General features: G+C 44.8%; 1 protein-coding gene across 1 annotated transcript in view; it reads right to left on the reverse strand.

Moving 5' to 3' along the window:
- dlec1 (DLEC1 cilia and flagella associated protein) overlaps window positions 1-13,168 on the reverse strand; it is a 118,260-nt gene that overhangs the window by 23,563 nt on the left and 81,529 nt on the right. The window contains 5 exon segments of the mRNA XM_045702866.1: window positions 3-164; window positions 3,805-4,014; window positions 4,336-4,423; window positions 9,151-9,245; window positions 9,321-9,443. Of these exon segments, the coding sequence (XP_045558822.1) occupies window positions 3-164; window positions 3,805-4,014; window positions 4,336-4,423; window positions 9,151-9,245; window positions 9,321-9,443 (678 nt within the window).

Raw genomic sequence — 13,168 nt, forward strand, 5'->3', positions numbered from 1 at the left:
ACCTGCAGACTGTTGTTGTTGTAATGCACTGACAGGGTCTGCCGGAACCTCAGCTTCCTCTCTCCACTCTCATTGGTAACCAGAGACACGCTGGGCGGGACTTCCTCTGCAGACTGCCTCAGATAGGCCAGCATGGATAGAGAGCTGTGGAACGCCACCTTCACCTGCCAACCCCAGGAGGAACGGATATTGGAAGTCCCAATGTAGAATCTCTATATGTACATGCAATATGTCCACAGAGTTTATGCTGATATAGTTTACACTGATACAGTTTATACTGATATAGTTTACACTGATATAGTTTACACTGATATAGTTTATACTGATATAGTTTACAATGATATAGTTTATACTGATACAGTTTATACTGATATAGTTTACACTGATATAGTTTACACTGATATAGTTTATACTGATATAGTTTATACTGATATAGTTTACGCTGGTATAGTTTACAATGATATAGTTTACAATGATATAGTTTACAATGATATAGTTTACAATGATATAGTTTACGCTGATATAGTTTACACTGATATAGTTTACTCTGATATAGTTTACTCTGATATAGTTTACAATGATATAGTTTACACTGATACAGTTTACACTGATACAGTTTACACTGATATAGTTTACACTGATACAGTTTATACTGATATAGTTTACACTGATACAGTTTATACTGATACAGTTTATACTGATATAGTATACACTGATATAGTTTACACTGATACAGTTTACATTGATACAGTTCACACTGATACAGTTTATACTGCACAGCACCTTGATTAAGTCAAAAATGGAACTGTTATTCTGCACAGCACCTATTGTTAGGTATCTATCTACTGATGTGTTCTGGTGTATTGTTAGGTATCTGCTGATGTGTTCTGGTGTATTGTTAGGTATCTATCTACTGATGTGTTCTGGTGTATTGTTAGGTATCTACTGATGTGTTCTGGTGTATTGTTAGGTATCTATCTACTGATGTGTTCTGGTGTATTGTTAGGTATCTATCTACTGATGTGTTCTGGTGTATTGTTAGGTATCTATCTACTGTGTTCTGGTGTATTGTTAGGTATCTACTGATGTGTTCTGGTGTATTGTTAGGTATCTATCTACTGATGTGTTCTGGTGTATTGTTAGGTATCTACTGATGTGTTCTGGTGTATTGTTAGGTATCTACTGATGTGTTCTGGTGTATTGTTAGGTATCTACTGATGTGTTCTGGTGTATTGTTAGGTATCTACTGATGTGTTCTGGTGTATTGTTAGGTATCTATCTACTGATGTGTTCTGGTGTATTGTTAGGTATCTATCTACTGATGTGTTCTGGTGTATTGTTAGGTATCTATCTACTGATGTGTTCTGGTGTATTGTTAGGTATCTATCTACTGATGTGTTCTGGTGTATTGTTAGGTATCTATCTACTGATGTGTTCTGGTGTATTGTTAGGTATCTATCTACTGATGTGTTCTGGTGTATTGTTAGGTATCTATCTACTGATGTGTTCTGGTGTATTGTTAGGTATCTATCTACTGATGTGTTCTGGTGTATTGTTAGGTATCTATCTACTGATGTGTTATGGTGTATTGTTAGGTATCTACTGATGTGTTCTGGTGTATTGTTAGGTATCTATCTACTGATGTGTTCTGGTGTATTGTTAGGTATCTATCTACTGATGTGTTCTGGTGTATTGTTAGGTATCTATCTACTGATGTGTTCTGGTGTATTGTTAGGTATCTATCTACTGATGTGTTCTGGTGTATTGTTAGGTATCTATCTACTGATGTGTTCTGGTGTATTGTTAGGTATCTATCTACTGATGTGTTCTGGTGTATTGTTAGGTATCTACTGATGTGTTCTGGTGTATTGTTAGGTATCTATCTACTGATGTGTTCTGGTGTATCGTTAGGTATCTACTGATGTGTTCTGGTGTATTGTTAGGTATCTATCTACTGATGTGTTCTGGTGTATTGTTAGGTATCTATCTACTGATGTGTTCTGGTGTATTGTTAGGTATCTACTGATGTGTTCTGTTGTATTGTTAGGTATCTATCTACTGATGTGTTCTGTTGTATTGTTAGGTATCTATCTACTGATGTGTTCTGTTGTATTGTTAGGTATCTGCTGATGTGTTCTGGTGTATTGTTAGGTATCTACTGATGTGTTCTGGTGTATTGTTAGGTATCTACTGATGTGTTCTGGTGTATTGTTAGGTATCTACTGATGTGTTCTGTTGTATTGTTAGGTATCTATCTACTGATGTGTTCTGTTGTATTGTTAGGTATCTATCTACTGATGTGTTCTGTTGTATTGTTAGGTATCTGCTGATGTGTTCTGTTGTATTGTTAGGTATCTACTGATGTGTTCTGGTGTATTGTTAGGTATCTACTGATGTGTTCTGGTGTATTGTTAGGTATCTACTGATGTGTTCTGGTGTATTGTTAGGTATCTACTGATGTGTTCTGGTGTATTGTTAGGTATCTATCTACTGTGTTCTGGTGTATTGTTAGGTATCTATCTACTGATGTGTTCTGGTGTATTGTTAGGTATCTACTGATGTGTTCTGGTGTATTGTTAGGTATCTATCTACTGATGTGTTCTGGTGCATTGTTAGGTATCTACTGATGTGTTCTGGTGTATTGTTAGGTATCTATCTACTGATGTGTTCTGGTGTATTGTTAGGTATCTATCTACTGATGTGTTCTGGTGTATTGTTAGGTATCTATCTACTGATGTGTTCTAATGTATTGTTAGGTATCTATCTACTGATGTGTTCTGGTGTATTGTTAGGTATCTATCTACTGATGTGTTCTGGTGTATTGTTAGGTATCTACTGATGTGTTCTGGTGTATTGTTAGGTATCTATCTACTGATGTGTTCTGGTGTATTGTTAGGTATCTATCTACTGATGTGTTCTGGTGTATTGTTAGGTATCTATCTACTGATGTGTTCTGGTGTATTGTTAGGTATCTACTGATGTGTTCTGGTGTATTGTTAGGTATCTACTGATGTGTTCTGGTGCATTGTTAGGTATCTACTGATGTGTTCTGGTGTATTGTTAGGTATCTATCTACTGATGTGTTCTGGTGTATTGTTAGGTATCTACTGATGTGTTCTGGTGTATTGTTAGGTATCTATCTACTGATGTGTTCTGGTGTATTGTTAGGTATCTACTGATGTGTTCTGGTGTATTGTTAGGTATCTACTGATGTGTTCTGGTGTATTGTTAGGTATCTATCTACTGATGTGTTCTGGTGTATTGTTAGGTATCTATCTACTGATGTGTTCTGGTGTATTGTTAGGTATCTATCTACTGATGTGTTCTGGTGTATTGTTAGGTATCTACTGATGTGTTCTGGTGTATTGTTAAGTATCTATCTACTGATGTGTTCTGGTGTATTGTTAGGTATCTATCTACTGATGTGTTCTGGTGTATTGTTAGGTATCTACTGATGTGTTCTGGTGTATTGTTAAGTATCTACTGATGTGTTCTGGTGTATTGTTAGGTATCTATCTACTGATGTGTTCTGGTGTATTGTTAGGTATCTACTGATGTGTTCTGGTGTATTGTTAGGTATCTATCTACTGATGTGTTCTGGTGTATTGTTAGGTATCTATCTGCTGATGTGTTCTGGTGTATTGTTAGGTATCTATCTACTGATGTGTTCTGGTGTATTGTTAGGTATCTATCTACTGATGTGTTCTGGTGTATTGTTAGGTATCTACTGATGTGTTCTGGTGTATTGTTAGGTATCTACTGATGTGTTCTGGTGTATTGTTAGGTTCCTATGTACTAACCTACCTGCTTGTTGTGTCGTGGCTGCAGCAGCAGTAGCTGGTTCTCCCCAGGTGGGAGGCTGTGGGAAGAGCAGCCGGCTGTCCCGGCACCACCTCCAGGCTGTGGCTGCAGCACAGAAAAGGGAGGCTGGGTGCTCAGCCTGAAACTCAGAGGCATCTCTGTTCTGTTCTTCAACTGGAACGTTCGTGTGATGGAACACTTCCTCTGTACCATCTGAGAAAACACAACACGGTAGAGAAGTTACCCAATGACAAAATATGTGCCGATAAATGGAAGAAATACAGCATTGCAGACAGAAAAATGTCCAGTGATTTAAAAAAATATTTTACTGTTGAAAAGCAACATCAAGTACAAACACAGTAAAGTACAAAAAAAAAAACTATTTTACACCCCAATTTATTTATTTTTTACCCTTTAGTGTGTGTCCTTTACTGGATTTATACTTGGGATATCACTTTCCAACAGTAAAAGTTCAAAACCCCCTGGAGGACATATTTAAATATGTAGGTGGTTTGGCAGGTGTCTCAGACCCACCTCATTGTGTGGCTCGCCCTGTATTAAATCACTGGCCACAGCACAGAACTCCAGACACTCCTCTTCCTCCTCCATCTGCACTGACAGGCTAAAGAGAACAACACAGCAAGTCACTGACAGCCTAAAGAGAACAACACAGCAAGTCACTGACAGGCTATGAGGGAGTCAGAGGAACACACAGCAAGTTGCTGACAGGCTGAATAAATGAACACAGACAGTAAGTCACTGACAGGCTAAAGACATGAACACAGACAGTAAGTCTCTGACAGTGTCTTCACCTACATTTTCAACCTCTCCCTGTCCGAGTCTGTAATACAGACCCGTAGCACTCACGTCTGTAGCCATGAAGTGCTTTGAAGGGTTGGTAATGGCTCACATCAACACCATTATCCCAGAAACCCTAGACCCACTCCAATTTGCATACTGCAACAACGGATCCACAGATGATCCAAATCTCTATTGCACTCCACACTGCCCTTTCCCACCTGGACAAATGGAACACCTATGTGAGAATGCTATTCATTGACTACAGCTCAGCGTTCAACACCATACTGCCCTCAAAGCTCATCAATAAGCTAAGGACCCTGGGACTAAACACCTCCCTCTGCTACTGGATCCTGTACTTCCTGACGGTCCGCCCCCAGGTGGTAAGGGTAGGCAACAACACATCTGCCACGCTGCTCCTCAACACAGGAGCTCCTCAGGGGTGCGTGCTCAGCCCCCTCCTGTACTCCCTGTTCACTCATGACTGCACGGCCAGGCACGACTCCAACACCATCATTAAGTTTGCAGATGACACAAAAGTGGTAGGCCTGATCACCGACAACAACGAGACAGCCTATAGGGAGGAGGTCAGAAACCTGGCCGTGTGGTGCCAGGACATCAACCTCTCCCTCAACGCGATCAAGACAAAGGAGATAATTGTGGACTACAGGAAAAGAAGGATCGAGCACGCCCCCATTCTCATCGACGGGGCTGCAGTGGAGCAGGTTGAGAGCTTCAAGTTCCTTAGTGTCCACATCACTAACAAACTAACATGGTCCAAGCACACCAAGACAGTCGTGAAGAGGGCACGACAAAACCTATTCTCCCTCAGGAGACTGAAAAGATTTGGCATGGGTCCTCAGATCCTCAAAAGTTTCTACAGCTGTACCATCGAGAGCATCCTGACTGGTTGTATCACTGCCTGGTATGGCAACTGCTCGGCCTCGGACCACAAGGCACTACAGAGGGTAGTGCGTACGGCCCAGTACATCACTGGGGCCAAGCTTCCTGCCATCCAGGACCTCTATTCCAGGCAGTGTCAGAGGAAGGCCCTAAAAATTGTCAAAGACTCCAACCACCCTAGTCATAGACTGTTCTATCTGCTACCACATGGCAAGCGGAACCTAGCTGTTCTATCTGCTACCAAGCGGAACCTAGCTGTTCTATCTGCTACCAAGCGGAACCTAGCTGTTCTAACTGCTACCAAGCGGAACCTAGCTGTTCTGCTAAACATTGGGGAAGTTTTCCCGGACGCCGATTAAGCGGTTGGGGCTAGGGGGCGTCCCACCTAGCCCATAGAAGTTAAGCCAAGTCCTGGAATAAAAACCAAGCTCAATGGAGAATCTCCATGGAAAGAACAGTCGTGGCCAAAAGTTTTGAGAATGACACAAATATTAATTTTCACAAAGTTTGCTACTTCAGTGTCTTTAGATATTTTTGTCAGATGTTACTATGGAATACTGAAGTATAATTACAAGCATTTCATCAAGTGTCAAAGGCTTTTATTGACAATTACATGAAGTTGATGCAAAGAGTCAATATTTGCAGTGTTGACCCTTCTTTTTCAAGACCTCTGCAATCCGCCTTGGCATGCTGTCAATTAACTTCTGGGCCACATCCTGACTGATGGCAGCCCATTCTTGCATAATCAATACTTGGAGTTTGTCAGAATTTGTGGGGTTTTGTTTGTCCACCCGCCTCTTGAGGATTGACCACAAGTTCTCAATAGGATTAAGGTCTGTGGAGTTTCCTGGCCATGGACCCAAAATATCGATGTTTTGTTCCCCGAGCCACTTAGTTATCACTTTTGCCTTATGCCAAGATGCTCCATCATGCTGGAAAAGGCATTATTCGTCACCAAACTGTTCCTGGATGGTTGGGAGAAGTTGCTCTCGGAGGATGTGTTGGTACCATTCTTTATTCATGGCTGTGTTCTTAGGCAAAATTGTGAGTGAGCCCACTCCCTTGGCTGAGATGCAACCCCACACATGAATGGTCTCAGGATGCTTTACTGTTGGCATGACACAGGACTGATGGTAGTGCTCACCTTGTCTTCTCCGGACAAGCTTTTTTCCGGATGCCCCAAACAATCGGAAAGGGGATTCAGAGAAAATGCCTTTACCCCAGTCCTCAGCAGGCCAATCCCTGTACCTTTTACAGAATATCAGTCTGTCCCTGATGTTTTTCCTGGAGAGAAGTGGCTTCTTTGCTGCCCTTCTTGACACCAGGCCATCTTCCAAAAGTCTTTGCCTCACTGTGCGTGCAGATGCACTCACACCTGCCTGCTGCCATTCCTGAGCAAGCTCTGTACTGGTGGTGCCCCGATCCCGCAGCTGAATCAACTTTAGGAGACGGTCCTGGCGCTTGCTGGACTTTCTTGGGCGCCCTGAAGCCTTCTTCACAACAATTGAACCGCTCTCCTTGAAGTTCTTGATGATCCAATAAATGGTTGATTTAGGTGCAATCTTACTGGCAGTACAGCCTTGCCTGTGAAGCCCTTTTTGTGCAAAGCAATGATGACGGCACGTGTTTCCTTGCAGGTAACCATGGTTGACAGAGGAAGAACAATGATTCCAAGTACCACCCTCCTTTTGAAGCTTCCAGTCTGTTATTCGAACTCAATCAGCATGACAGAGTGATCTCCAGCCTTGTCCTCATCAACACTCACATGTGTTAACGAGAGAATCACTGACATGATGTCAGCTGGTCCTTTTGTGGCAGGGCTGAAATGCAGTTGAAATGTTTTTGGGGGGAATTCAGTTCATTTGCATGGCAAAGAGGGACTTTGCAATTAATTGCAATTCATCTGATCACTCTTCATAACATTCTGGAGTATATGCAAATTGCCATCATACAAACTGAGGCAGCAGACTTTGTGAAAATTAATATTTGTGTCATTCTCAAACATTTTGGCCACGACTGTACAGTGGCTTGCGACAATATTCACCCCCCTGGAATTAAAATAGATTTTTGGGGGGTTTGTATCATTTGATTTACACAACATGCTTACCACTTTGAAGATGCAAAATACTTTTTATTGTGAAACAAACAAGAAATAAGACAAAAAATTGAAAACTTGAGCGTGCATAACTATTCACCCCCCCAAAGTCAATACATTGTAGAGCCACCTTTTGCAGCAAATACAGCTGCAAGTCTCTTGGGGTATGTCTCTATAAGTTTGGCACATTTCATGGCAAAACTGCTCCAGCTCCTTGGTTGGATGGGCTCTGCTGGTGTACAGCAATATTTAAATCATACCACAGATTCTCAATTGGATTGAGGTCTGGGCTTTGACTAGGCCATTCCATGACATTTAAATGTGTCCCCTTAAACCACTCGAGTGTTGCTTTAGCAGTATGCTTACGTTCATTGTCCTGCTGGAAGGTGAACCTCCATCCCAGTCTCAAGTCTCTGGAAGACTGAAACAGGTTTCCCTCAAGAATTTCCCTGTATTTAGCTCTATCCATCATTCCTTCAACTCTAACCAGTTTCCCAGTCCCTGCCGATGAAAAACATCCCCACAGTGAAGCATGGTGGTGGCAGTATCATGCTGTGGGGATGTTTTTCATGGATGGTGTTCACGGGGTGATGAGAGGTGTTGGGTTTGCTCCAGACATAGCGTTTTCCTTGATGGCCAAAAAGCTACATTTTTGTCTCATCTGACCAGAATACCTTCTTCTATATGTTTGGGGAGTCTCCCACATGCCTTTTGGCAAACACCAAACATGTTTGCTTATTTTTCTCTTGAAGCAATGGCTTTTTCTGGCCACTCTTCCGTAAAGCCCAGCTCTGTAGAGTGTACGGCTTAAAGTGGTCCTATGGACAGATACTCCAATCTCCGGCTTGGAACTTTGCAGCTCCTTCAGGGTTATCTTTGGTCTCTTTGTTGCCTCCCTGATTAATGGCCTCCTTGCCTGATCCATGAGTTTTGGTGGGCGGCCCTCTCTTGGCAGGTTTGTTGTGGTGCCACATTCTTTCCATTTTGTAATAATGGATTTAATGGTGCTCCGTGGGATTTTCAAAGTTTTGGGTATTTTTTTATGACCCAACCCTGATCTGTACTTCTCCACAACTTTGTCCCTGACCTGTTTGGAGAGCTCTTTGGTCTTCATGGTGCTGCTTGCTTGGTGGTGCCCCTTGCTTAGTGGTGTTGCAGACTCTGGGACCTTTCAGAACAGGTGTATATATACTGAGATCATGTGACACTTAGATTGCACACAGGTGGACTTTATTTAACTAATTATGTGACTTCTGAAGGTAATTGGTTGCACCAGATCTTATTTAGGGGCTTCATAGCAAAGGGGGTGAATACATATACACGCACCACTTTTCTGTTTTAATTTTATTTTACATTTTCTGGTTATTTTTTAAATTTTGACTTTTTTGTGTATGTCCATTACATTAAATCCCCCCAAAATCCATTTAAATTACAGGTTGTAATGCAACAAAATAGGAAAAACGCATCGGGGGATGAATACTTTTGCAAGGCGCTGCACGTTTTAGTCTTGGAAACCACCCAATTAAGCATAATGGTCAATAGTGGTTTCTTACACGGCAGGTCTGACGGAGGCCTGGAGGTCCAATCGGAGAGGTTCCAGATCCTGACCCTGAGCCCTGTGAACCTTACCCGGGATACAGGAGGACACCTGCAAAGACACACGTAACAAACATAACATGGTGACAGAATCATGGCACATCAAATTTGGAAGGAACCATAATACCTTGGAGTCAAGGCTCATGAAGCCCAGAGCGAAGGATACACAGGCAGCGTTAGAGGTCAGTTCTGACAGGGTCAGGGGAGTGAAGGAGACGTGGATGGTGCTGCTGCCCCCTGCTGGGACATCCTGGAATAACAACAAGGTTAAAAGACTGGTCAACATATCTGCTTACCCTTCTACTGTATACAGCACAGTTAACGTGATGGTCTCTTAAAGATGGACATACTATCTGTTGTGGGGTGATGCAGTATGGGTAGTCTGCTGTGTGTACTATCTGTTGTAGAGTGATGCAGTATGGGTAGTCTGCTGTGTGTACTATCTGTTGTAGAGTGATGCAGTATGGGTAGTCTGTTGTAGAGGGATGCAGTATGGGTATTCTGTTGTAGAGGGATGCAGTATGGGTAGTATGGGTAGTCTGCTGTATGTACTATCCAGAGATGGAAGAGGAAGAGAGACATATAGAGTCAATGAACTAAGCAGACCAGACCCAGCTGCTACCTGTTTGGTGCTTATGGGAGAGCCACTCCTTAACCCTTTACACTATGGAATGGGAAACATTGAAATGTTTGTTTCAGAAGAAATATGAAATGCATATGCATACGCATGGTAGCAATTAAAAGGGAACAGTTTGGAGTTTATGGGAAAATTATTAGACCAAATGTGAGGACACAACAGTTCACCTGACACAAGACTGAAACCAAACATTACACTGTTGATTTTATGTGCATTTTGATAACAACATTTGAAAATATTCTGGATACATTCAGTAACATGGAAAGAATATTCCTGGAAGATGTGGGGTAGGTGCAGAGTGAGAGGACTAATTGGTATCTCAAAATGACCACACCACTCCAAAGTGTGGGTTGGAGTTAGAGGACTAACTGGTATCTCCAAGTGGCCTCACCTCTCCAGACTGTGGGTTAGAGTGACAGGTGGCCTGACCTCTCCAAAGTGTGCAGTTCCTAAGTCATTTCAATGCTATTTTCTGACTCAAAGAAGGCACTAGAAGGTGCTTTTTAGAGCTCTCCAAGCTGTGCCGATGAGGAAATAGATCAAGCACACTTGTAGTGGTTTTGAACACAGCCCTGCATCCCCGCAATCAGACAATTGTTTACGCATTCCAAAAACTGGCCATTCTTTCCCCGCTGATTCCGCCAAGCCCGTTCCCTTGGCTGTGGTTTCACTAGATAGTAGGTCGGGACAGTGGGAATCTCGTTCATCCATTCATGCGCGTCACTAATTAGATAACAAGGCACTTGGCTACCTTACGAGAGGCTTCATTGAATTTCTTCACTTTTACTTGAAGAGCACTGGGCAGAAATCACATCGCGTCAACACCCACCTCGGGTCTTTGCGATGCTTTGATTTAATTAAACAGTCGGATTCCCCTGGTCTGCACCAGTTCTAAGTCAGCTACTAGGCGCGAACGGGGCCAGCGAACGGGGCCTTCGTAGCTGAGGAGATCCGCGAGAAGGGCCCGATGCGTCGAGTTGCCGCCGCCAACCATCGGATCCAACCCTCAACCGATCCGCCTTCGGCCCACCGGCAAACACCACCTCGATGAACCCGTGGGTTCCTCCCACCGGCAAACATCCCCTCGATGAACCCCCGCACGCAGTCCCTTGCGAGACCACGCACGAGAGACCCCAAGATGGGCAGCACAATGAACTTCCAACAGTGGCGAGAGGAGGGCGACGAAGCAACTGCTCCCCCAGCCGAGGCTCAAGCCCCGCTTCGCAACCAAGCCCGACCGACCCTTGCCCTTAGAGCGTATCTGACTTGGCAATTTGCCGACTTCCCTTACATACATTGTTCTAACATGCCAGAGGCTGTTCAACTTGGAGACCTCTGCGGATATGGGCACAGCCCGGAGTGAAATTTACACCCTCCCCCCTAGATTTTCAAGGGCCAGCGAGAGCTCACCGGACGCCTCCGGAACCGCAGCGCTTTCCAGGGCTTGGGCCCCTCTCTCAGGGTGAACCCATTCCAGGGCGCCCTGCCATTCACAAAGAAAAGAGAACACTTCCCGGGGCTCCTGCCAGCTTCTCCTTCTCCTCGCGGCGCCCGTCTCTGCTACTCCTGACTCCCTTTCTACCAACTCCCTTCCGAACGGCGTTCACCCATCTCTTAGGACCGACTGACACATGCTCAACTGCTGTTCACATCGAACCCTTCTCCACTTCGCCATTCAAAGTTCTCGTTTGAATATTTGCTACTACCACCAAGATCTGACCCCACGGCGGCTCCACCCGGACCCACGCCCTAGGCTTCCGTGCTCACTGCGGCGGCCTTCCTACTCGTCGCGGCATAGCCCTTGAGGCTCCCGTTGCCAGCGACGGCCGGGTATGGGCCCGACGCTCCAGCGCCATCAATTTTCAGGGCTTGTTGATTCGGCAGGTGAATTTGCTACACACTCCTTTGCGGATTCTGACTTCCATGGCCACCATCCTGCTGTCTATATCGACCAACACCTTTTCTGGGGTCTGATGAGCGTCGGTATTGGGCGCCTTAACCCGGCGTTTGGTTCATCCCACAGCATCAGTTCTGCTTCCCAAAAGTGGCCCACTAGGCAGCTCGCATACCACGCCCGGCTCCAAGCCAGCGAGCCAGGCTTCTTACCCATTTAAAGTTTGAGAATAGGTTGAGATCATTTCGGCCCCAAGACCTCTAATCATTCGCTTTACCAGATAAAACTGTGAGACTTCGAGCGTCAGCTAACCTGGGGGAAACTTCGGAGGGAACCAGCTATTAGATGGCTTGATTAGTCTTTCGCCCCTATACCCAGGTCGGACCACCAATTTGCATGTCAGGATCGCTACGGACCTCCACCAGAGTTTCCTCTTGCTTCGCCTTGCCCAGGCATAGTTCACCATCTTTCGGGTCCTATCGCACGCGCTCCACCTCCCTGACAGAGCGAGCGAGACGGGCCGGTGGTGCGCAAGCCCCACCTCAGCCGGCGCATGCCGGCCCTCACTTTCATTGCGACACAGGATGTGTTCGGAGAAAACCCTCTGACTTGAGCGTGCGTTAGACTCCTTGGTCCATGTTTCAAGAAGGGTCGGGTGGGTTGCCGACATTGCCGCTGACCCCTGGCGCCTGTTTACGTGAGCCGATCCCCACCCTCGCAACGCAACGTGGTCGAGGACAATCCAACCTGGTTGACAGTCATGCCGGGGACAGGGGGCCCCGTGCCCCCCCCCCCATAGGGAGATATGGCACAACACAAAAGCAAATCTGACCATAATTATATCCTCTTGATTCCTGCTTACAAGCAAAAACTAATGCAGGAAGTACCAATGACTCGCTCAATACGGAAATGGTCAGATGACGCGGATGCTACGCTACAGGACTGTTTTGCTAGCTCAGACTGGACTATGTTCCGGGATTCATCCAATGGCTTTGAGGAGTACACCACCTCAGTCACCGGCTTCATCAATAACTGCATCGATGACATCGGCCCTACAGTGACTGTACGTACATTATCCCAACAAGAAGCCATGGATTACAGGCAACATCCGCACCGCGCTAAAGGCTCGACTGTGCGATCCATTGCCAAAATGAGCAAGACCACCAAAATAAGCAGACCACCAAAATAATCCCTGTGCCCAAGAAAGTGAAGGTAACCTGCCTAAATGACTACCGTCCCGAAAAACTCACCTCAGTAGCCATGAAGTGCTTTGAAAGGTTGGTTATGGCTCACAACATCATCATCCCGAAAACCCTAGACCCACTCCAAGTCGCATACCGCCCCAACAGATCCACAGATGACGCAATCTCAATCGCACTCCACACTGCCCTTTCACACCTGGACAAAAGGAACACCTATGTGAGAATGCTGTTCATTGACTACA

Source organism: Salmo salar, chromosome ssa19 (genome assembly GCF_905237065.1).
Source record: "Salmo salar chromosome ssa19, Ssal_v3.1, whole genome shotgun sequence".
In the NCBI taxonomy this organism is placed as follows: domain Eukaryota; kingdom Metazoa; phylum Chordata; class Actinopteri; order Salmoniformes; family Salmonidae; genus Salmo; species Salmo salar.